This window comes from Populus alba, chromosome 4, assembly GCF_005239225.2.
Source record: "Populus alba chromosome 4, ASM523922v2, whole genome shotgun sequence".
Classification (NCBI taxonomy): Eukaryota; Viridiplantae; Streptophyta; class Magnoliopsida; order Malpighiales; family Salicaceae; genus Populus; species Populus alba.
Window position 1 is genome coordinate 3,051,977 of NC_133287.1, and position 23,655 is coordinate 3,075,631.

Consider the following 23,655-nt stretch of genomic DNA (forward strand, 5'->3'; position numbering starts at 1 on the left):
AAATTTTAACTTAACCAATTGAATTATAAGTTAAAACCCCAAAAAAGCCCGCCCACCTCTGTCTCTCTCATTTTCCACTTCACTTCCGCCATTCCACTACCTCGCAAACCTCTCCAAAAACGACACCGTCTTAATCACGAGCACACCGTCAACCGCTTACTTTTCTCCATGGAAACCGACGAGACCGATCGCGTGCTTCCTTTCCAACTTCAGTTCGATAAACCGGTCGCTTCTCAGGTTAAAATCGCAGAGTGGAATCCTGAAAAGGATTTACTCGCAATGGTAACTGAAGACTCCAAGATTTTACTCCATCGATTCAATTGGCAGAGGTTATGGACTATCTCCCCTGGTAATTACCTTTATTTACCCTCCAATTACTTTAATTGTAATTCTTAGGGTTTTGTTTTGTTAATCTTGTGTAATAGTTCTTCTGCAAGTGTTTTGAAGTTGAATGGTTGTGAATTTTTTTAGGAAGGAACATTACATCATTGTGTTGGCGACCGGATGGTAAAGCGATTGCTGTTGGTCTTGAAGATGGAACCATTTCTTTACATGATGTTGAGGTCAGTTTCATTGTTTACAATATTTGATGTTATTTTTGGCAAACCTTTTTAAACTCGAATGAGGAGATTGGTTTTTTTTTCCTTCATGTTTTTAGCACGCGTTGTTTGAATGCGAGAATGTATTCTGGTTGTTGTGCTGATTAAATAACACTTACGTATGAGTTATGGCATTTAACTTTCTGGCTGGTATTTTACTAGTGTTTTTATCATGGTTTCTAATGCTTGGCAATGCATATCGATCAGAATGGCAAATTGTTGAGAAGCTTGAAGTCTCATATTGTTGCAGTCGTGTGTCTTAATTGGGAGGAGGAAGGACAACTTATTAGAGTATGCCGTTTTCTTTCATCTCTCATGAGTTCCACAAGATCGCTCAACAAATTTTTCTCTAGTTTACCTTTAAACTTGCTATTTTTCATTTGGCTTAAGCTTTTGATTTCTTCCCCAGGAGCATTTTTTTTCTCATTTCCATTGCTTATTTAAGTTTGGTTTTCAGGGTGACCCTAAAAACTCCTCATCATATGAAGACCGTACTTCCCGTTTCTTTCCTCCTGCTCCTAGGGTCCCCCGGATGCCTGGAGTAGTGTCTGGAGATACTGGCTTCATGGATGACAGTGAAGATTCATATAGAGAGCTGTCAAACTCTTCGTACCAACGCTTTAATATTCTGTGTAGCGGAGATAAAGATGGAAGTATATGCTTTAGCATATTTGGTATATTTCCAATCGGAAAAATTGTGAGTTATACTCATCTGTTCTTTAAATAAACATTTGAACTTTGTTGATCATTCATTCTCCTGTTAACCAAGAACCTTTTCAATTGTTTTGGAATTGATTGAGGGCTTATGGAACTGTGGCAAACTTATCTCAAGTATGCTTAATATTTTATATAATGGCTCATGATTTGTCATTTGTGGTAATGAGTAATTGGATGTAGGATCTTGTGAAAGCTTGGGCCATTCGATAAGCCTGATTTGATAGAAATCAGTTGTCATGATTATGACTGTTTGCCCATTTCCCTCTTTACATTTCCCCCCTTTTTCTTCTATATTCTTGTTATTACCCTGACTTTAGCTGTTAAAGATTTGGTCGGATGAAAATTCATAGTTGAGTAACTATCATACTAGTTTTTGTGCTTCATCTGCTGGTCCAGTATCTGGTTAATATTCTTGTTGGTTAAGCCAGTAAATTACTTTATCACTTATTAAACTGTTTTTTTTTTCAGTATGATGTCCATTGTCTTAATTTCATCATTTTTATTCTTTTTTTTTTTTTCACGCTGGTAATTTCTGATATATGTGCAAAATTATATGCAGAATATACACAAGTTTTCAGTTCCAACCCCCTTTATTGATAAGCAGACCCCTCGTCAAATTTTGAATTCTTCCATTTACAAGGTATGCCCATCTTCCATTTTGGACACCCTTTAAGAGTTCAGAATTTTTAGGACTATAATATACATGCTGAGTAATTTTCTGTACAAAAGCAAGATGATTTTTCTACATGTTCATTGTCATTAGGTTTCTCTGTCGAAAGACCTTTGTCGTTTGATTGTCATGTGCTCAGGAGAACTTAATGAAAACACAGAATCAAGAGAAAGCCAAATGGTCAGGCAGGGTATGCATAGCTTAGTGCTCGATACTTCTATATTTTGGAAGAGGTAATTTCATCATAGAACTGGGATTAGTTGTAGATATAGTTATAAGACTGGCCCGGGGTTCAACACAGCCCAAGGCTTGAGTCGTAGATTGGGGGGTTGTCCTGTGTCAAACCAACCTTTGACCTTTTTTTTCTTAAAAAATTCCCAAATGACATCATTTTGGTAAAAAAAAGGCGGGGTTTCCAATGACCCAAACCAGGCCCTAGGTTAGTGGCTCACCAGGTTGACTTGTTGGGCTAGGATAATGATGGTTGCAAGTTGCCTACAAAACTATGCACTTGGGATTTTATCTCCTTTATTCTTGCCCACAATTTCAATCCACTTTCTGGATGCTCATGATTTGGTTTTTTGGCCTGTAATGTTACTTGAAGTTGACAAAAATGTGCTTTGTAGTTAAGTTTCTCACTTTCTTTGTCCTTGCAGGAAAAGTGAGCTCCATCAGTTGGCTCAGCAAGCTTCCAATATCGAGGACTTAACTGAAGTTATCAGGGCGTCTTTATCAGTTATGTGCAAGCAGTGGTCAGATGCCATGCACACATTTCATGAGAAATTTGATTCTCTGTCTACCCTAATTATTGACCATGGTAACTGTGTTCGAGAACACAAGATTTCACTCTGTTGGTCATAACTCCTGTATTATTATCCCATTCATTGACTTCTAGTTCTTGTATACAGCACTGGACTCTACTCCACAAGAGGAATTTCTCAGCCTTTTAGGGGGTGCTCGGACCAGTTCAGCAGTACATCAATTTCTAGTTAACTCCCTTGGTGAAGTGGTATGGCCTTAACTAGATTTGTTTATAATTTTTGTTGCCAACAGAGGAGATTGTAATTGTGCTTTTGGCTAATGGTTTTTTATATTTAATTTTGTCTTCATTGACAGGGTGTGAAGCGTGTGTTAAAGGTCATTTGTGGAACAGCAAAAGAACTTCAGCGCATTGTCCTTGATCATTTACAGGTCAGGTGCTGTATTTTATCTTTCTTTAAGTGGTTGATCTGGTTCGAGTTTGCTAAAACTTGATTTACTGAGTACCTAAGGTTGGAATATCATATATTTGGGTTCACAAGCCCTGGAATCATTCACTGACCTGAGCATGCAATCTGATTTGCTGGATACATACATGTCAGTGTTCACAGGCAAAAAAAAAAAGGGCAGTACCATGCTTGCAAAAAAGCCATACACGTCAAAGAAGACTTGTATACTCACGAAAGGCTACAATTGTGCTCTGCTTTGAAGTCTCCTCAATCAAGTGGATTGAGGATAAGTAGTTTGGGTTTTTCATGGACCATTTCATATTGGACGACTTATCAGCAAGGAAGAAAAATAACTGTGTTGGTTTTATCTTGGATTTTGACTTTCAATATCTTCAAATGCCTTCATCAAAGATGATGACCTGAGCAATTTGGCCATTTTTCAATGAATTTCATCATCTCTGGATTTATGTCTTTTTTGCTGAGGTTATCATTTAACTGCATTTATCACAAAACTAAAAAAAGTTATGCTTATTAGTTGCCCAGTTTACATGGGGTGACGTGTTTTTTTTTATCATCAAATTCCCTGTGCTCTCTCTTTTCCTTTCACAAGTTCTGTGATTAGATTTCCATCTGCCTGATATAGGTTTTTTATTTTTGTTGTATTCTTTTATATTAAGGGGCTTGAGTGGAAACTAAAATATACATATTCATTTCCCAGCCTGCTGCAGAAATTATTGGATTTAGAATGGGAGAGCTAAGAGGCCTTTCCAGATGGCGTGCACGCTACCATGGTATTGGTTTGGATGAGATACTTATTAACAATGCAACAGAAAAATCTGGTATGATACTAGTGCAGATTGAACGGTTTATGAGGGTCCTTTCATCTGTGGAGCAGCAGGTACTGTAATTGAGGAACTAAAATTACTTGTGAATTTTTTGGTGCTGTTGCTAAATAAGGCAAATTATTGCTCTTCAACTTGGAGAAATAAGGGGTGGCTGTGTCATGAACAGAAGTACTTTTTTTGTGAAAACAACTGATAGTGTACTGGGAGGAGAGAGAAAATTTCTCTTTTCATGAATTGTGATTTCTTTTTGTTGAAAACTCTAATGGTACACCTTTCCTTTTTTCAGTTTTCAAATTTCTTCAATTGGCTTCTTAAATGTATAAAGCTGCTTATGCAAGAACCCAGTGACCAGCTTCTTCCATACAATAGGTTTGTGTTTGAGGCATTTTCATATTCCAAATGGTAGCTTACATAAATTTTGTACTTAAAATTTCTTTCTGTTTGGCAGTGAACTTGTTGTCATATTCTTGAAGTTCTTATATGATCAGGATCCAGTTAAGCAGTTGCTCGAAGTTGATCATGATATTGAAGTTGACTTGTAAGTTTTATATTCAACCATCGTTATTATTCTACTATTTGTTGTCACTGAAAATCTTGCCCTTTTTTTTCCTTTGAGATTCATTTAGGCTAAATGGGTTTACCCACCTTGAACTTTTACTCATTTGAGAACTAGTCCATCAACTTCCAATGTCAGATTTGAACTCCCTGGACTATGTTTTTGTAATTGAATCCTTCTTTAGTTTTTGTAGGATTCCATCCATGAGATAATGGATTTTGCTTATAAAACAGCATATGTCTGATATAAAAAAATGATATTTTATTTGATAAAAATAGTAAAGTTGCAAAAATACATACGATGAAAGAAAAAAATATATAATTAGGTCACAAAACAGTTTTTTTTCCAGTAGTAATTAAACTTTCACATGCAACAATGCATTAACTCATGTATGGAATCCTACAAAAATTAACAAAAAGGATTTGATTTCAATTGGAAGTCGAGGGACTAATTCTCAAATGAGTTAATGTTTAGGGGAGGTGACATCCATTTAGCCATACACATGTTAGGTTATGAACAATCATTTCCAATGTTTCTTAAAGACATCAATATAATAACTATGTCTGCATATTTGGTTTTATGCATGAATATAAATGTTGGTGTACTTCTGAGGTCACTTTTTTTAATGTTTGCAAATTTTATTTCAGAGAAACAATGCAGAGAGTTAAGGAATTAGTTCAGTTTGGGGGATTTTCAGATTGTGAATATCTGCAAAGAACATTGGCTAAAGAATTCCAGCAAATGGAGGACAGGTATATGTTTATTTATCCTTTTGCTGTCTAGTAGTATATTAAATAGTAAATTATGTTGATGGAGATGTTAACATGGCTCAGCAATACATGGCTCATTGAACTTCAAAGTTTTCTATAAGGAAAGAAAATTCTAGAATATGTACTGTCAATGACTGTTGAGGAACATGTCAATGTATTATCAGTTCTCAGACTAATAGAATTGCTATTAGCAGGGTCTAGAATGCATGCACACATTATCTTGAAATTTCTCTATTTTATTACGTGATTAGCTTATATATGTCTTTGCGGAGTATCATGCTTTACCATTTTTCATGTTATAAATGCCTTATTCATGGCTTCTACAATATTAGCTTCAAGGAAGCTTTCCTGATGCCCTTTACTACCATATCAAGAAAGATGCTATGTGAGGATTTGCTGCCACTGTTTCCTCTTCCATCTTCATCTTCATCTTCATCAGCATCTGTATCTATGGCAATTCCCATGTCAATATCATACTATGAGGTACATTTTCATCTATGCATGGGGAATTTTCTTCTCTTGTTTTCCATTGAACTTTCTAATCAGACACGCGACAAAATGCATCATTTTCATCAATGCATGACGCATGAGGGATTTTTCCATTCCGAGTAAGTCCCAATTTGTTAAAAGAAATTGAAGTCACATCTTTTGCGCTATATATTTGATTGGCTGCCTTGATTTTAACTTTTTCTTCCCTTCTTCAGGATGCTTCTCAAGCTGTTTCATCTCATCAGACATGTCAACACAGTTTTGTTGACTATGTATGCTTCCAAGTACCTGATGAGCCATTTTCAGATATTGCAAACTGTATAGGCGTAATAAGAGGATTTACGCATGACTTGAGCAGTTCAAAGAATGGTTATACTTCATTGGAAGCTGTACTGTTGTGTGTTCCTGCTGGTTACGAGTGTGTGGATCTCTCATTATATAAGGTGAGACCTTACGACTCCTAGGCGGGCAGCCTTCTTCTTTTCATTGCTGTGGGATATTGTGTAACTTTTTTGGTCTCAACCAGGATAGTCAAATTGTCTTGTTGTTAAACGGGGCATCTGCGTCATCTGAAAGTTCTGGAGATGCTTGTATGATGATTGTGCAAGCTAGCGAGCTTCCATTTATATCTATTTCAAGATTCACCAACTTAAACTTATGGAACTTGTATCAACTGAAGGTACCTTATGCAATTTATTTTAGTCTGCATCTGCTGGATTGAATACAGACATGGAGACAGATTTTTTTACTGTTGCATCTCTTCTGAAATTTGTAGTTGACATGCATTTGGAATTTGCTATTTGTTCAACTTATGCTTAAGTTACTTCAAAACCTAAAGCAACTAAACTTTGTGGTTTTGACTTGTCTCTGAAATCTGTCTCCTTTTTTGTCTTGTGTTTAAGCTTCCTAGTTCTTAGTGCCCACTTGTTTTAAGATCGTAGTTGCTTCTTCTCATACATTGAATTGAGTCAAGCCTAAATGTTTTTGGCATTGCTTTTGTAGTCTTAAATCACATCTTATTTATTGTCTCTAAATTTATGCTTTCTTTGGTTAATTTTCATCTTGATTAGCTTAACAGTATTAATTATTTGTAGGAATTTAATTCCATTCCATAAAGGAATTCTGTCACTGCTGCACGTTTCTTGTCTATGTATTTCCAAATTTCTTTTTTATTGACTTCTCACCTAGAAATGATACAATTAGGATTCTACTGTGCAACTGCAAATGGAGAACGAAAAAGTTCGCAATATTCCTCACTCTGTAATTGCTCCCTTGGCAGTTAGTGGTAAGTGTCCCTCCTCTCAGCTACATTCCATTGGTTTTTAAAGTACATTAATAGCTGGTAACTTGTTGAGGGTAACATCAGGTGAATTCAACACAGCACACTGATAATCTCAATAAAAGACACTTTTGATATATCAAAATATTTAACAATATCGAATAGTAATAAATAAGTTATAGTTATAAAGTGATAATCATTTAAGCATTTATATATCACAAGGTCATTAAACGTTATTGATTTCTCTATCATTTACTTTTCATCTTTTTAACTTCTACAATCATTTTAATTTATTTTTAACTTTTTAGTTTTTCTCTTATTTTCTCAACAACATTACATGATAAATTGACAAGGATAATGATGTTAAATATATTCTTAAAAATAATTACAATTTTTTATATATAAAATATCCTTATCACTGGATTATACACATGCCAATCAATTTATTCATATCAAGCCAAATATCCATGAACAAAATATATATATATATATATATATAATACTTTGCTTTCCTTTTTTGAAATTTATGTCAGCTAGAAATCATATTAAGTTAGGATTATAAATATATACATCAATAACTTGGAGGGATTCTAATTGAAAGGTAGGCATGGATACCTAATTATTAACTTATTTTGGAAAAGAAACTCGGTCTAATTTATTTAGAAAAAGAAAAGGAATATTTGGCAAACAATTAAATTTAGAATGATCAGAAGATATTTAATATGAGCATAATTTGATTTACATGTGGACAGTTAAAAAAATAAATATTAATTTTTCAAATAAATATTATGGCTTATTAGCATTATGAATTAAATGGATGCAGTCTTATATATATGTAAACATACACACATAAAGGAAGGGGATTTAACTATGATTAAATTAGATACCTGGCCTTTATCAAACTTGATTGATGATGTCTTATTGCGCCTTCACTGTTGGTGTGAAAAAATAAATTAAATGACAAAAATAAAATTTTACTTGGCTGAAGTTTATAGCACTGTTAATTTCTTAACATTATCTTAAAGAAAAAATAATATTTTTCTTTAATCTGCAAGCGTGTATATATTTCGATAACTTGTATTAAACATTTTATTACAAGAAAAGGAATCAATTTACCCTAATTATTTTCATTGCCATTACCTAAATTTGATTTTCTTAAGTGCAATAGGACACCACATTGGCTACCAAAATGATAGTTTTAATTAGTAAATTACATTTTTATGCATAAAATAATTTTAAAATTCAATGATAATTAAAAAATTTTATTTTGCAAGGTAGCTAAATCATTGAGAAACTTGATAATCATTGGTTCCACAATGTCTTTAATTTTTATTTCCTCATTTTAATTTATTTAATTTTAGGGATATTGAGTGATTTGAATAGAACATTTCTAGTCATAGAGTTTGAGTTGTTAACCATTTGACCAATGTTACTAGGATTCGTTGTGCATCCTTACTATCAAATATACACTTTTCAATAAATAAATAAAAACTAATAGCCATTCAACAATTTTCCTTTCTTTCATTTTCTAAATCACTATTGCAATATCCTTATTATAAATTAATTTAACTTAGATTTGGTCTTCAAAGAATTCCATTTGATGTATATTATTATTGTTTTCTTTATACAATATTACAAATAAAAGGGTTTCCATATATTACAAATAATCACATTATCTATATAGTATTGATTATTTTGAAACAATTAAATTTTTTGCTATTACAATTATGATATATAAAACAAGCCATTGAATCTTGAAAACTCACATATAAATAAATCAACTTATAAAAAGTATAAATTTAATGATTGATTTTATTTAAAGGTCATTACAAATAGATTCATGTATAAAGCAAATATTCTATAAATGTTATAATAAATAATAAAATTATTAGCTAGAATTCTAATAGAACTTGTCTATAATATTGCTTTTATGTATTCATAATATTTTCTAACATATTAATATCCCTAACATTTTAAAAATGCATCTCAATTATATTTTTAGTTTGATATTGAATATTTAGTTAGTGTTTGAACCTCATATGAATGTAGTAGAAATGCTTCCTCAATGTTAGGAATAGTACGCATTGAGCGTAAGTTTATAAAAAATTAGACTTTTGTGTTTTTAAATGATAAAATTAAAAATGTTGATATATATTTACTTCATTTTTCAAAAAAAAAAAAAGACTGTCTCCTATATATTTATGTATAGAGAGGATTTTTTTTATCCAATTAACTTTATACATGTCATCTGATAATAACCAACCAAATGACAAGGGAGGTTATGCTTTAACTAATAACCAATCACAATAATTCATTTATTGTAATATCAAAGATCCATCTAAAACTCAAGCATTTTTTTTATTCTACACTCTACACCATGATTGTAAATAATTAAGATATCCTTAACCCCACTTTTTTATGGATTATAAATTTTATAATTGTAGGTCTAGATACTGGTATTTCTATACTCCACTCAAAACAAACAATTTTTCTTCCTTTTTTAACTCACATAAATAATAGTAGGTTTCTAAAATAGAAATCTCTATGGTAGAAAATGTCATTATTTGGAATAAGTACCTCACATATGTGTGCGCACAGAAAAAGAATGATATTCTAATTAATTCACATTATATATTTCAGGTAATTTTTTGAGAGACATTTGTTTTATAAATGTAGTGGCAACTAATAATTTGTCTTGACATGTTAGATCATAATAGAATGAAATGATAAATTTATTCACAATCTTAAATGCTATTATATATTGTTAATTTGTGCTTCTTTTAATATTGTTGATTTGTTTGTAACAATGTTGTATAAAATTCTGATAAAAAACAATGCTGTATTACATGGCTATGTGAATGTCACATTTTTTCTATTATAAAACAATGTCTTTTATTAAAGATTTGTTGATCACGGCAAATGGTTTATCAGAAAAAAAAAAAATCATGGCAAAACAGAACAAATCTTTTCATTAAAAGAATTGGCACTTTTCATATTACAAATCAGTCTCAATAATTCAAATTTTCAACTTTTTGTATCATAGAATAAATGTCTTATTACATACATGAACCAATCAAAACAAAAAATTAAAGAGGAAATAATTTTATATTTTCAACAGCCAATCAAAACATATTTGAATGGTGAGTACAATGGGAATACAATAGTATTCAAGTCTTTTTGCCTATTTTTATATGATATGTGATATTTGTGCGTTAACATATGCATTACTGCTATGTTTGCAGTGGTAAGAAAAAAAATTCAATTAACTCCTTCTGGCATCTGAATGCTTTCTTTAAGGACCTCTTTTTTATTTTGGTTGCATTTTTCGTTGATAAATGTAAATCAAGTATAATGTTATCAATGTCTTGAAACTTTTTTTTATCAAAATTTACCGTGACAGCATCCAGAGGTGTTGCATGTGTTTTTGCTGCAAGAAAGCGTGCCTTGGTCTACATCCTAGAGGAAGATGAAGAAGAAGTTCCAGACACAGAATGATTGCCTCTCTCTCCAGTCGCCACCTCTTTCGGTGAATTTTATCAAACCTTGTTGCTAAGAACAAATCTGCTGTTCTATGAGTTTGATTTTATTTCATATTTATTTCTGTGCATCACTATTGCGCTAAATTCCCAATCAACTATAAGGTGATCAATTCTAATATCTGTGTAATAGAAAATCTGCTGTTCGAATTGTTGTTCCTTTGAATAGGCCAACTCTTCCTCTGCAAATGGCAAAGAACAAAATCATATGATTTCTTACATTGTAGACTTGCTTCTTCATTGTGAATTCAGGTTTTGATCTGGCAATTCAATCACTGGCACTAACAATTATACATTCAATGTTACAAAGAAAAAAATTAAATTAGCACACCCTCTTTGTTTTTGTCGACCTGTATAGACAAAAAACATTAATTAACCTAAAACCTACTAGCTTACTGTTTAGACAGATTCCCACGCATGTAGATTAATGTGTTAAAGAGCAGCAGGACCTTGAACAAAAAGACGACCCGGGGAACAAGTTCAAAACAACAGTGCCTGCTCTAGTTAGTCATGAGCTGGGCAGGATTAACACCAAATCCAGATCATGTTGTATAAGAATCATCTAACTCATGAGTTGTGCTCGCCTCTCTGCAGCCTTCTTCCTCCCAAAAATGCCTTGTCACAGGGCTGCCTCGAGCTTGAGTCATCCCACAACTGAACTGAGAAGAAGGCCTTTGTCTCCTGTATGAATTAAGAATGGGGGCGCCAAAACCCTGAGAGCCTAATGAAGGAGACGGTGGTGGACCAAGAGCAAGTAAATTGTTAGTTGCCAGAGGATCCTGTAAAGACAATGAAGTGGCATAGAAGTGAAAGGAGATGTTGAGATTTCCATTCTGTGAAAGTACTGAGAACTGGAAGCCATATACCATCATCATAACCTAGAGAGAGGAATGGGAGTGATAGTATTCAGATTCAGCAACGAAATATACGAAAAAGCTCTGTGCTCCCGAAGTCTCTAAACAAACCGCAAGTGTTTCGTGAAAGAAACACCTCATATGCTTTAAAAAAGAAACAAAAACACAATTTACGTATCAAACACAGCATTGCTATTTAAAATAATATTTAAGATTTCATAGCGATTATTTTTTAAAATATATATATTTTTTTAATTATAAAAACAAACACTTTATAAAAATCACTTGCTTTCCCTTCCTATGTGATTTGGACAGTAATGTGTATCCCAATTATTATTATTTTTTTTACTTGCCTCGATCTACAATTTCAATATAACTTTCTCTAGTTTTAACCTTGCAATTCTCCTTTGTAATTTACTGTTTGTAAGTTTATTTTCAGATCAATATTTATTTTTATGTTTAATTTATCGGTTTTATTTACATGCTTTCTTTATAGCTTTATGTTTTATTTTTTTTTTTACTTTTCATGCAATTTACTTATTGTTTTCTTTAATTATTTTATCTACTATGTGATTTAATGTTCTTTTTTTAAGTTTTTGCAAGCTCAATGCTCGATGTGAAATTAATCTCTGTAGTTTTTTTTAAATAAATCTTCATGATTTATTGCTCTATATAGAATTTGTAGTTTAGATTGAAATATACCTCTCGGGATTAATGACCTTGTGTTATCTATATAAACTTCTATATTTACACACTTGATAAAAACTTGGTAATCTCTTGGCTATAGATATAAAACTATTTATTTTATATCTTAATTTATCTTTTATGGTTAAATGCCCTTGTTGTTTTTAGGATTGCTTCTCTATCCCTAATTATTTAAACTATTTGCCTCTTAAGTTTCTAGGAGGGTCACAGTACTACTTGAGCACAAGGTGATAATCACCTTCTCACACATTAAAATCTAAAAATAATAAAAGTCCTCTCACTCCTCCGAGAATAATATTTATGTTGATGAAATATATTCTTATGTAAAAAAGTCCTACAATGGAAGATCCTAGAAACTTATATTTTTTATAGCAACCCTTTTCCTTTTCTTTTTTATCCTCGGTTTCTCACATTAACTTAAAATAAAATATATATATAAGTTTAGAACGAAACATCAACAAGGTCGTTGTAGTATAGTGGTGAGTATTCCCGCCTGTCACGCGGGTGACCCGGGTTCGATCCCCGGCAACGGCGCTTTTCTCTTTTATTGTTCATTTGTATAATAAAGAACAAACCTCGCCCTTCTCTCCTCTGCTGGTCTCATTTGGTCCCTTCCCTGCCCATCACTCCTTTCCCTCCCAAATATTCTCCAAAACAACCACCACTCCTCTTCGCGTGCTCCCTTTTTTTTTTAACCATGACTGCGTGACAGCATCCAGAGAGATGTTGCATGTTTGCTGCAAGAATGCGAATGCCTTCACAATAGCCCGAGGCAACCTTCAGCCCTAGCCTGAACTCCCTGCTCTTTATCCAGCTTGAGTTATCAGTAAATGTCATGTCGCCTAAAGCTCCAACACCTTCTTTCAGTGTAACTTGCAGATCCCCAGTTAGAACTGGTCTCTTGCAGATCTCTTGCCCTCACGCTCTTTAATCACACGAGACTCAAATTTCTCTCGAGTCCAATTATCATCATCTTCGTCATTGAAATCACATTCAAGCACAATAAGGTCTAGTTCTATAAGTTTAGGAGAAGACCTGCACTGTCTTGACCATTAGAAGCACAAATATTACTCTCACTAAATCATGTAAACAAGGATAGGATATAACAATTCCTAGCAAATCTAGCACTTGAAAAGGTGGAACAGGCATCTGACACATGGAACTCCATCCCACTATACATTAATCATGTAGGGATAATGTCATTTAGAACCTAATGAAAATCTATTTCTCTTGCAACAAAATCTTAAGATGGGCTGAATATCTAATGATCGAATGTGACTGAAAACATGCAATACCCTAGCACGTTGAAGGCAAAAGGTTCCCTTTGAGCATTATTTACAGGAGGAGAAGAGAAAATACAGAGCATACTGTCCAGTAAGTTTGGCAGGTCCCAGTTTTCCTAAAGCACGCTCCATTTCTTCACTAACCTGTTCAGCAGCATTGAAGATGTAAAAAAATTTAAGAAAATATCGATAGCTCAATGTTCTAGAAATACATGAATTAACAAGTGAGGTACCTTTGTCTAATTCATGGGAAAATCAATTAAGAATATCCAAATTAAAAGGTGATGTTTTTGTCTAAAGATACCGCTCCAATACACACCTGGGATGGATGGTGTTAACAATTACCCTCCTGATTTGAGGGTGAGTGTTCAAGTAATTCAGATAAAAAACTATCAATTCGGATAATTTTTAAAAAAACCAAAACTTTTTTCCTATGTCTGCCTTGAATTTTTTTTACCCATTATGTTTTTTTATTTAAAATACTAAAAATATTAGGGCTAACTAATCAAAATTAGGTCTATAGAAAGCTTTGCCTAATCAAAATTAGGTCTAAAGAAAATTATAAGTTCAATGGTTTTAAGATTTGTAAATAAAAATTATACAATTTGGTGACAGGAATTTATATATTCCTAAAGGATAGATAATATTCTCTAAATTTTTGTAAGAATTTTTATCCTGCTTAACAGACCTCATTCCTACCTAAGAGAGTTTTTTCAATGAATTATTCTTTAGTCCCTGATCTGTTAACAAGATTATAAATTAGTCCTCCATGTTTGAAAACCAGTAATGGACTTTTGTTTGACCAGGCATGTGTTTAGCTCCCTGCAATTTGAGTGCTATCCTCTTTCCACTGATCGTTTTCACATTACTGTTCATTGGTATTGGGCAGCTCTCTCTCTGGAAAATGTGGCAATGAACAAAAAGTCGCAATCATATGTTAGCCAATGATAATCCAGCCATAAATCAATCTTATTTCATTACGTGAAGACTCTTCATCAATTCACAAACAACGTAAGAGTTTCTGCCTGAATTGAGGTTTTTGTTCCGGCCAACTTCATCACTGGTACCAACAATTATTCTAATGTTACTTGGGAACAACAAAAGCTGGCCGTTCGTTTTTGCTGACCCTGTACAAACAAAACACACGAAGATAGGACCCACTAGCCAAATACGGAGGTGATGCAATTAGGCTGCATTTCTATTCTATCTACTTCCTGGCAGAAACCGAGATGCACCCGTGCTGAGTTTTCCAGCTTCGGGAATGGATGGCCGAAATATTAGAAGTCTCCACCATCCAAAAATATCGTCAATAGAAACAGCTCAACTCCGTCAATCTTCAGAATTCACTACTGTTAGAGTGCTGGACTGGAAGGTAAGCAACTTCACCAAGGGGAGAAGGGGCAACTGCAGGACAGCTGTTGATGGAGGAAGTTGGCTTACTGTACAGCAGAGGAATGTAGAAATACTAAGATCCTTGGACATCTAGAATGGTGTTTAAGAGCAGCAGAATCTTGAACAAAAGAGCCTCCCCAATATTATGAGGCAAAACAACAGTGTGTGCTCTAGTGAGCTAGGGATTGGGCAGGAAGCCTGTTAACACCCAAACCAGATCAACATTGCCCTATTGGCTATCTAAGAATCATCTAACTCTACGAGCTGTGCTCGCCTCTCAGCAGCCTTCTTCCTGACAAAGATGCCCCATCTCAGGGCTGCCTTGAGCTTGAGCCATCCGACAACAGCTTTGCCTGATGAACAAGATGGATCATCACCAAAGCTGTAATTTGGAGGTGCGGTAGGCATGTTTGTTGACGAGAAAGGGTACCCATCTTCGGTGGCATTAAAGGAGGAGAGACCCTGGCCTCCCATGTTAAATATGCGAAGAAGATGCTGCATATCATCATTTTCAAGCATCTCATGACTTCTCGTACGAATCTCGTCTTCTGAGAAGAAATCCTCAGTTCCCTTGTATGAATTAAGATTCGAAGAGCCAAAACTCTGAAAGCCAGGTGTAGAAGTCTGTCGAGGGCCAAAAGCAAGTAAATTATCAGATCCCGGAACCTGGATTTGCTGTGAAGTATGGACCATAGGATTCTGTGAAGGTAATGAAGTGGCATCAAATGGAAAAGGGGTGTTGAGATTTCCATTCTGTGGATGCATTGAGAATCTGGTAGCCATATCATCATTATAACCTAGAGAGAGGATGTGAGAACATTCACAGAGTCAGCAACCAATTATATGAAGTAGTAGCTCAGTACTAACAAGGAAATAAGAAGGCTCTAAACAAACGAGACTTTAGTGAAAGAAACCGTTTAAACATGCAACATAAATACAATTTACATATTAAACACAGCCTAGCATTCTAACAATCACCTACTTTTACTTTCTAAGATAATGTGTATTATGATTGTTTGGAAGTTCAAAAGCATACCTCCAACAGTTAGACCTGAGTCCATAACAGGCTGCTCTGAAGGGACTGGAACTGATATGGTCGGTAAAGTAACCTGATGATCATATGAGTTCAAAAACTCTTGTTGAACAGATGGAACCTCGTTTTGTAAAGCATCTATGCCCTGATTCATCTTGAAGTCTAGAAGGGATTTGCCATCATACTCTATAACATGCATCCAATTATCATAAGCCTTCTTCACCAAGCTGTCAACATAGACCTGCAAGAACCAAACCATTCACATATTTCTTAGTGGTCATCTTTGTTCTTTTCTTTTTCCTGGTTTTCAGATGAAATGAAAACCAAATTTCATTCAAATGCATGGGGGATGCAACCAAAAACCCAACAATATAGAACTGGCTAATCAATAATCCTAGATTTCTTACCTTCTGATTGTCAGAAAGAGAGTCAGCTGAGTAGTACTGTCCGTTGGCAATTAGTCCACTCAATTCATAAATATTGTTGAAAACAACGCCAACATTTTTCTCATCCTCAGGATAGTAGATATAAAGTTTCCCACTCAGAACACATGTCTTTGCATGCTCAACAAGAACATCCCACATTTTATTTGACATGCCACTTCCAAGAATCTAGAGTAAATGGAACAAAAGAATAAGTATAAACAAAATTTGAATTTGAAATATAATTTGACAACCAAACAGCTTACTTACAGTTCGCAACCTCTGCGAGTCTCTAACTACTAGGCGGAGGAAGTCTTCAACTGAATATATTCCAGCTTTGTTCAGCCTCTTGTGAAATGACCCATCTTTTCCAATCTTTTCCAATCTCCAAACCTCATCCGTTAATGCTGGTGGATAGTGCTTCTTGTATACTGCAAGGCAAAAACTTCAGATTTAGCATCTTTAGAAAGAATATCACAACCAAACGTTTAAAAATATTTTTAAAAATATTTTTAAATTATTTTAATGTAATGATGCGAAAAATAATTTAAAAAAAAATTATTAATATATATTTTAATATGAAAAATTATTAAAAAAACAACCAAAACCACAACCAAATAGTCAAACAAGCTCTAAATACAAAGATCTGGTCCTAATTATGAGCTCACATTCTCCACGGTGATCCTTAACAGTGAAGGCATCTGTTTTTGCTTCACGAACGCGAATGCCTTCACAACAGCCTGAGGCAACCTTCAGCCCTAGCCTGAACTTCCTGCTTCTTATCCAGCTTGAGTTGTCAGTAAATGTCAGCTCGCCTAGCGTTCCAACACCTTCTTTCAGTGTCACTTGCAGATCCCCAGTTAGAAGTGGTCTCTTGCCCTCGCGTTCTTTAACCACATGAGACTCAAATTCCTCCTGGGTCCAATTATCATCATCTTCATTGTTGAAATCTCCTTCAAGCACAATAACATCTAGTTTTACTGAAGATTCTGGACCAGACGTGACAACACGGCCCGTATTTCCATCAATCAACACAATATGAATAGCAGCACCCTGCTCCCCTTCCACTTTTCCAGCAGTAAAGAGAGGGAGGGACAACCTGGACCTGAAGTGCAACTGCAAGTTTCTTCCATCAGGCCCTTCTAGACGTTTAGGAGAAGACCTGCACTCTCTCAACCATTAGAATTTGGAGACTGCCCTCTAAATATTTTTGTACCGACATGTTGAAGGGGTTGAAGGGGGAAAGGGTGCTATTTGAACCTTAATTTAACAAGAAGAGGGACAAAAAACCATTGCTCACCGTACAGTAAGTTTGGCAGGGCCCAGTTTTGCTAATGCTCGCTCTACTTCTTCGCTAACCTGTTTTCATTGAACGCATTAAGAACTAAAGTTTTCATATAGAAAATACAAAAAAACACACACACAGAGAGCCATACAGCATCCTGAATCCTTCAAAGATGGTAAAAAAAAAAAAGGGAACAAATAACTTACAACTCGCCGAAGAATAGGCTCCAACGATGAGCAAAGCTTCTGCAAACTATCCACCTTGAGAGCTTCAACAATTACACTGCAAGAGAATTCAAAACCTTTGAGACAAGTATCAACTTGGTTATCAAGTTTCAACTAATCAACCCAACAACCCGCTTAAATTACCTTCATTTCATTCTCCTCGAACATATTTAAACCAATTGTTAACGAAAGGTATACAGATACTAATACCAAGGAAAATAAATACCAATATATATATATATATATAATCATAAATTAACAAAAAAAGGTGAAGTTTTTCACCTAGCTAAAGCAGGCCTTTTTCTATCAGGCTGGCCTTCATCGTCACCAGAGCTTGAATCAAGTCCTCTCTTCCCTCTCGCCGCCGCCGCCATACTATTCGATCTCTCAACATACCTGGCTTGCATCTTCACCAACACCTTCTCCTACACTACTTACAACCAGCAAGAAACTACCTTTGCCAAAGAGAGATTTGTTTTTGTATTCCGTGAAAAAGAGAGAATAACGGAAACCCCACAAAGCTTTTGTCTTCTTTAGAGAGGAAAGAGGGAAAGATGGGATGGAAAGGGAGCGGGAAAGTGAAATGTGATGGGTTTGATAGAAAATCCTGAATTCTTTTTCGTTTGAGGGACGAATCTTTGAAGTTTCCGGGAAGTGTCTGCGAATTTTCGTTGGACAGTGCGTGACTAAGAAGTGTGTGTGTGTCTACTTCGGTTTCGTTTTGTTCCTTTTTTTCTTAATGGCCAAAGTCTATATGTGTCCTCTAACTATGATGAAATTTCAATTTCAACTCTCTATATTCCTTTTTCAACGATTTTACCCTTCATATATGTAAATATTTTATTTCAATTTACTTCAACAATGAAATTCACATGTTCCAAGTTCCAACGCTCTCGTCTTATAGCTCTTTATACAAAAATGAAAGCCGTAGAATTTCTCAAGAGCATGTAATTAATGATTTCTTAGTTTAATTAATGCTTATATTGATGTTTTTAATTTTTTTTTTAAGACATATCACTTCGAGCCTCTCTTTTGTGATAATAAAAAAATTATTTCAATGTGTTTTTTCATTAATCATAATGAAAAGGGATAATTTGCTTATGAACAAATTATATATTTAAATCAAATATGGATAAAAAAAATTAAAATTATTTAAGTTTTTGTATGCAATTTCATTTAATTTACTTATTTCAATTTTGAATATTATGGCTATAATTTTTTTGTATTTATTTTAAATATATGTAATAATATAAAAAATATATAAATCTTAGTAATCATCTGGATCTGTCCTTTACCTTTTCTTTTTTCACTTTCTAATTATTTTTAAAAACTCATGAAAAATATAATGATCCAAAGACAAGAAACTAAGGTAATCCAAATTTAAAAGAGCATAAATAATTTTATAAATCTCTTATCCCATATTGTCTAATTATTTTGACACCCAAAATGAGACACCACTACAAGCATAAGACTTTAAGGGTATAATTGTTAAAATAAAACCTTAAGAAACTAAATTGAAGCACCATATTTAGTTAAGGGCATGTGTGTAGTTTGGCTTCTAATTGACAGGTCAGCATAGTTGTGGACAGAGCGAATCTCTTTTCAGAGAGTCCCCACCTTATATGGCATGTTTCTTTGTTGAGATTGGTGTGTTGGATGTTGGTGGCTGTTTGATTTTCTTTTATTTTCATGGGAATCATGATTGACTGATCTGAACCGTTGGACTGGATGAACTTTTTTGGTTTGGGAATCTTTTGAATTTAAAAATTTTAAATTATGGAGTTTTGTCACGTGAGTGCTTTTCGTTTTGTCGTGGGTGTGGTGATAAGTTATCGTTGTGAGCTGCTGTTAGCCTGTTACTAGCCGTTGGATTTTAGGGTTTGGCTAGTTGAAAGCCATTGGATAGGTCCAATTATGTTAGTGTTCGAGATAAGGCAATTCTATAGTCCAATCTAATTATCTTAATAATCCAACAAGCATCCGTACTTGACTAAGCTGTTATTTATTTTTATATTTTTTAAAAAATTAAATATATATATTTTTTATTTACTTCAAATTAATATATTTTGATATTTTAATATCATTTTAATATGCTGATATCAAAAATAATTTTTAAAAAATAAAAAATTATTATTTTGATATATTTTTAAATTAATAGTATTTTGAAAAACAACCGTAAACATACTTTCAAACAATTTTTTGATGAGAAGGGTTATCAATTTAATTTTTTTTCTCTATATTGTAAAAGAGGCTCGCAAATATAACACAAATTCTTGTATATATCAACTCTAAATTAGATATTATTATTTTATTTATTAGATTTTTATATGAAAATTTATTATCTAAGTCCTATTTATTATTCAATGTATAATAAATTAGAATTATATTTATTCATTATATATATATATATATATTTTTTTTTTTTTTTTTTTTTGAGTCCATGATGTTTTTAGATTATTTTTTTTCTGATATAAAAAATTACAAAAACAAAAAATATTAATTCGATATTTTTTTTTATCTTGAAAGCATATTTACAAAAACACCATCAGCGTAATTTGTAAGAAGTTTTTCTCATGTATCTATCTTGAATCAAACCAGAAATGATAACGAAAGTATTGAAATGCAAGTAGGAAATCCAATTATCATTGCACATAATCCCAAGATAACCTTGTTATTGATCAGAACTCTCATTGAGAAAAAGAGAGAAATGCCACTATCAGTGTAACTTCGCAGCCAAGATGTCTCCAATCACACAACTAATATCGCCAGAAGGCAAACCTTCTCAATCCCAACCCGAAGTACTACGGTAAAATTCGAATAAAAACATGTGAGGACACAAGTTTAACCACCGACAGGAAATTACACAAGAACAGATGTGCTGCTGCCCATACCATCATTACTGGTGGCCATTAAACTTTTGAGTAAAAACCGAGGACAAAGAGGAAGGATTCCCTGATAGAACTTGCCACCCAGAAACTGTGAAAACATCAATCTGGAATCGTCGATAAAGTCAGAACATTGTTAGTAGAGAAAATATCATCAACTATATTGCTTTAATAATATAAAACGCTGAAACGAACCAATTTTCTACGTGGCCTGCATTAATGTCTCAGCAATTAGCCTTTGTTAAACTATGCATTCCTACAGCAGAAAACACAGTTTGATCCCCCCATGCTTTGTATGGCAAGAAGATCAGCTATAAACTACAGCTTGTTCTTCGTCTTTCCCTTCTTTCTATCCCTTTTTTTTTGTGGCTTTGACCGTGATTTGCGTTTTGAAACTTTCTTGAATGATTTCTTTTTGCTCACGGATAACTTGTGCGTTTTATTAGCTTCGACCAACCTTGGCGCTGCTGCTTGTGTCTTTTCACTTGAGTTATCTTTATCTTCACGTGAAATTTCACTAGTTGTCACAGTGACTTGCATGTCCCCATTGTCGTACTTTGTTGTCCCTTTTGCAACAAACAATGCACAATCCAAAATTTAAATGATATAATGCTTTAGTTATAGGAGTATTTTAGATGGGGAAGTGACAAGGTGTTCCTACTGTGCATGCACTCTAAACATACTATATGATTAGAAATAATCTCAACTAACATGATGCACATGCTATCATTGCTTTGAATTGGCCGTGTGCATTGATTGATCACAGGGGACCAAGGTAATTACAAAAATTGAAAACATCATCAAGGGAGTGATTGCTGATCCATTGGAACGGTTGCCGGCCATTTCTATAAACCAAGATTACCCCTGGTACCAGATAAGTTAGCCCAAAAAGGGGGTTAAATCTGGAGATGCATGCAGCTAATCAATAGGCTTGGTAAATTAATATGTTTCCAAGCAGCGTGCTTATCTCTTAACATAAGCTGGGAGTTAATGAAAATACCGTTTACTGATGCAATTGGCTCACTTTCTTCATGATCCTCTTCATACTCGTCACTTTCATTAGTGGCTGGTGCTCCTCCGTGTAAAGCAAATTCTTTTTCCAGTTTCCTCTACATAGAAGTGAGGTGGCAAAGTCAGGACAACAAAAACTCATGAAATGAAGTTCCCAACTACCCCTCAGGTCATAGCACATATGCACTCATCCCTGTCCCCAGAAAGGTGACAGTAGCAATGCAATGGAGGAGGGGCATTTTGATTGAGCTATTACGATGTGCTGATTTGGTGCATTTGATGAGTAGAATGATGGCAAATCATTTTGTTATAGTCTGGTGGCTCAGGATTAGGATGGAATGCTAATTGAAACTCGGCAATCAAAGCTGTCATTCAGCTTATACAAGGGTATGCAGGGAACAGAAGAATCCTTCAACACTTACTACTCCATGGAACATAAAGCAGAATAGGATTATATCATCCTCGATGGCGTTGGTTACCAGAAATTGATAAATTTTCTCCTCTTTCACGTTGCAAGAGGGTCAGAGTTTTGTTTGTTCTCACTATATCATAGGCACTGAACCAATCTCTAATAGAAGTTTTTCTCCTTAATCTTCATGAACAGTAGAGAAACGATAGTTTGGTAAGCTGTGGTGATAGTGGAACTGAAAGCATGTCAAAATAACAGCAAAGTGCCCTCCATACACTATACAAATAAAGAACTTCGGCTTCCTCTCTGGACTATTCCAAACTTTCAAAGAAGTAATTGTTTATATATCAGCTTGACCATGAATGCAGGTCACCAATGACCGGGCAAGGGTTTCTTATCTGACATGTTAGAAACTCACTGAATTTGCAAGAAGAAACATCATGGAGAACCCTTCAATCGCATCATTATTTATTATCCTCGTTCACAGAAAACCATGTCTAAACTATAGACTTAAGGGCTGTTTAGGAATATAATTGCGGTTGCTTTTCAAAGTGATTTTAACTCGGAAATGTATCAAAATAATATTTTTTAAAAAAATTATTTTTAATATTAGCATATCAAAATAATCTGAAAACACCAAAATATATTAATTTGAAGTAAAGAAAAAATAAAAATAAAATTAATTTTTTTTCAAAAACATTTTTAAAATGCAAAAACAAATAAGTTATATAAAAACAGCTTGTTCTCAACCTCTCATACGAGCACATAGGAACTAGCCCGTATGTCCTCAGAATGATTTAGCAACACAAATCACAATCCAATCTTACCAAAAACAAACCCTTTATCTCTACAACAACAAGCAGATTGTCACATGACCAATACCCACACCTTCAAAACAAGACCATTCATTCATTTTGTCAAACCATGCCATCAATTCAACTCACTATCATAAAAAAACAAAGAACAATCAATTGGAACCTTTTACAAACCTGTTTGCGCGCCGTGATTCGCTTGAGCCTTAACTTCTCCTCTTGTTGTTTAATTGCTTCCTTCCTTCTCTTCTTCTTCCTCTTATGAAACCCGGTAACATAATCCCTTAACAAAATCAAAAACCCAAAAAACCCATTTCACTAATCAAAGCAACAAACCAAGTTCATCTCAAATTATTATCACGACATAAGCAGAGTAACAACAAAAACAATAAACATTGTATGTAGTACCTGAGATCTTTCTCATTAAAAGAGACAGATACAGCTTTGTTCTTAAGAGCTCGTTTCTTTATGTGCCCAGCTCGGGTTGGCGGTATCTGTATTGCTCCATTGTCCTCAATTTCAGCTCCCATGGCAGCTTCAAAACTGTTTTCCAGGTGATTCTCTCTGGTCCAAGTAGGGTTTAGAATTTACAGGGAGAGCGAACGAGCTTGAGGTTCAAAAAACGGGTCCGTGGGTTAGAGGTCGAGTTTTGTATGTTATTGGTTTGGTCC

At 34.2% G+C, this 23,655-nt stretch overlaps 3 protein-coding genes and 1 non-coding gene across 11 annotated transcripts; 2 read left to right on the plus strand and 2 right to left on the minus strand.

Annotated features, from left to right (window-relative positions):
- The first annotated feature begins 31 nt into the window (after positions 1-31).
- Positions 32-10,941, plus strand: LOC118047377 (anaphase-promoting complex subunit 4). Of its 5 annotated transcripts, none has more exons than XM_035056660.2 (18): positions 38-349; positions 472-563; positions 807-890; positions 1,045-1,296; positions 1,876-1,956; positions 2,080-2,219; positions 2,643-2,803; positions 2,895-2,995; positions 3,103-3,177; positions 3,913-4,092; positions 4,326-4,408; positions 4,488-4,577; positions 5,243-5,347; positions 5,698-5,848; positions 6,070-6,297; positions 6,381-6,533; positions 7,058-7,139; positions 10,534-10,941. In XM_035056660.2, exons 1-18 carry the CDS (start codon positions 169-171, stop codon positions 10,626-10,628), a joined length of 2,334 nt encoding a protein of 777 aa, XP_034912551.1. In that variant the 5' UTR covers positions 38-168; the 3' UTR covers positions 10,629-10,941. The 5 variants fall into 5 exon arrangements, 2 of the variants coding, with proteins under 2 accessions (XP_034912551.1, XP_034912552.1); XM_035056661.1 differs by having other exon boundaries at positions 39-349; positions 1,057-1,296; XR_004687312.2 differs by lacking the exon at positions 10,534-10,941 and having other exon boundaries at positions 33-349; positions 6,386-6,533.
- A 1,749-nt stretch (positions 10,942-12,690) lies between these two features.
- TRNAD-GUC (transfer RNA aspartic acid (anticodon GUC)) lies at positions 12,691-12,762 on the plus strand. The gene has a single exon. It is a non-coding gene; the product is annotated as a tRNA-Asp (tRNA).
- Positions 12,763-14,470: 1,708 nt separating this feature from the next.
- On the minus strand, positions 14,471-18,569 carry LOC118047376 (calmodulin-binding protein 60 B). Its single transcript, XM_035056659.2, has 8 exons — positions 18,150-18,569; positions 17,850-17,925; positions 17,659-17,717; positions 17,027-17,520; positions 16,629-16,789; positions 16,344-16,547; positions 15,940-16,177; positions 14,471-15,700 (listed from the first exon to the last, which is right to left on the minus strand). The coding sequence occupies exons 1-8, from the start codon at positions 18,272-18,274 to the stop codon at positions 15,144-15,146; spliced, it is 1,914 nt and encodes a 637-aa protein (XP_034912550.1). The 5' UTR covers positions 18,275-18,569; the 3' UTR covers positions 14,471-15,143.
- A 1,790-nt stretch (positions 18,570-20,359) lies between these two features.
- Positions 20,360-23,655, minus strand: LOC118047375 (uncharacterized). 4 transcript variants are annotated; one of them, XR_004687311.2, is made up of 6 exons: positions 23,393-23,655; positions 23,162-23,267; positions 21,753-21,861; positions 20,948-21,318; positions 20,759-20,859; positions 20,360-20,668 (listed from the first exon to the last, which is right to left on the minus strand). XR_004687311.2 is itself a non-coding variant. In XM_035056658.2 (4 exons), exons 1-4 carry the CDS (start codon positions 23,512-23,514, stop codon positions 21,071-21,073), a joined length of 585 nt encoding a protein of 194 aa, XP_034912549.1. In that variant the 5' UTR covers positions 23,515-23,655; the 3' UTR covers positions 20,483-21,070. The 4 variants fall into 4 exon arrangements, 1 of the variants encoding a protein (XP_034912549.1); XR_004687309.2 differs by having other exon boundaries at positions 20,360-20,859; XR_004687310.2 differs by having other exon boundaries at positions 20,483-20,668; positions 20,759-21,318.

Coding starts and splice junctions, on each gene's coding strand:
- LOC118047377 (XM_035056660.2), top strand. CDS start 169: ATGGAAACCGACGAGACCGATCGCGTGCTTCCTTTCCAACTTCAGTTC. Junction 6,298..6,380: donor TGGATCTCTCATTATATAAG/GTGAGACCTTAC, acceptor GGTCTCAACCAG/GATAGTCAAATTGTCTTGTT. Junction 6,534..7,057: donor GGAACTTGTATCAACTGAAG/GTACCTTATGCA, acceptor TGATACAATTAG/GATTCTACTGTGCAACTGCA.
- LOC118047376 (XM_035056659.2), bottom strand. CDS start 18,274: ATGCAAGCCAGGTATGTTGAGAGATCGAATAGTATGGCGGCGGCGGCG. Junction 17,521..17,658: donor CCTGCCAAACTTACTGTACG/GTGAGCAATGGT, acceptor GAGAGAGTGCAG/GTCTTCTCCTAAACGTCTAG. Junction 16,790..17,026: donor TAAGGATCACCGTGGAGAAT/GTGAGCTCATAA, acceptor TTTGCCTTGCAG/TATACAAGAAGCACTATCCA.
- LOC118047375 (XM_035056658.2), bottom strand. CDS start 23,514: ATGGGAGCTGAAATTGAGGACAATGGAGCAATACAGATACCGCCAACC. Junction 23,268..23,392: donor TTTAATGAGAAAGATCTCAG/GTACTACATACA, acceptor GATTTTGTTAAG/GGATTATGTTACCGGGTTTC. Junction 21,862..23,161: donor GAATCACGGCGCGCAAACAG/GTTTGTAAAAGG, acceptor ACTTCTATGTAG/AGGAAACTGGAAAAAGAATT.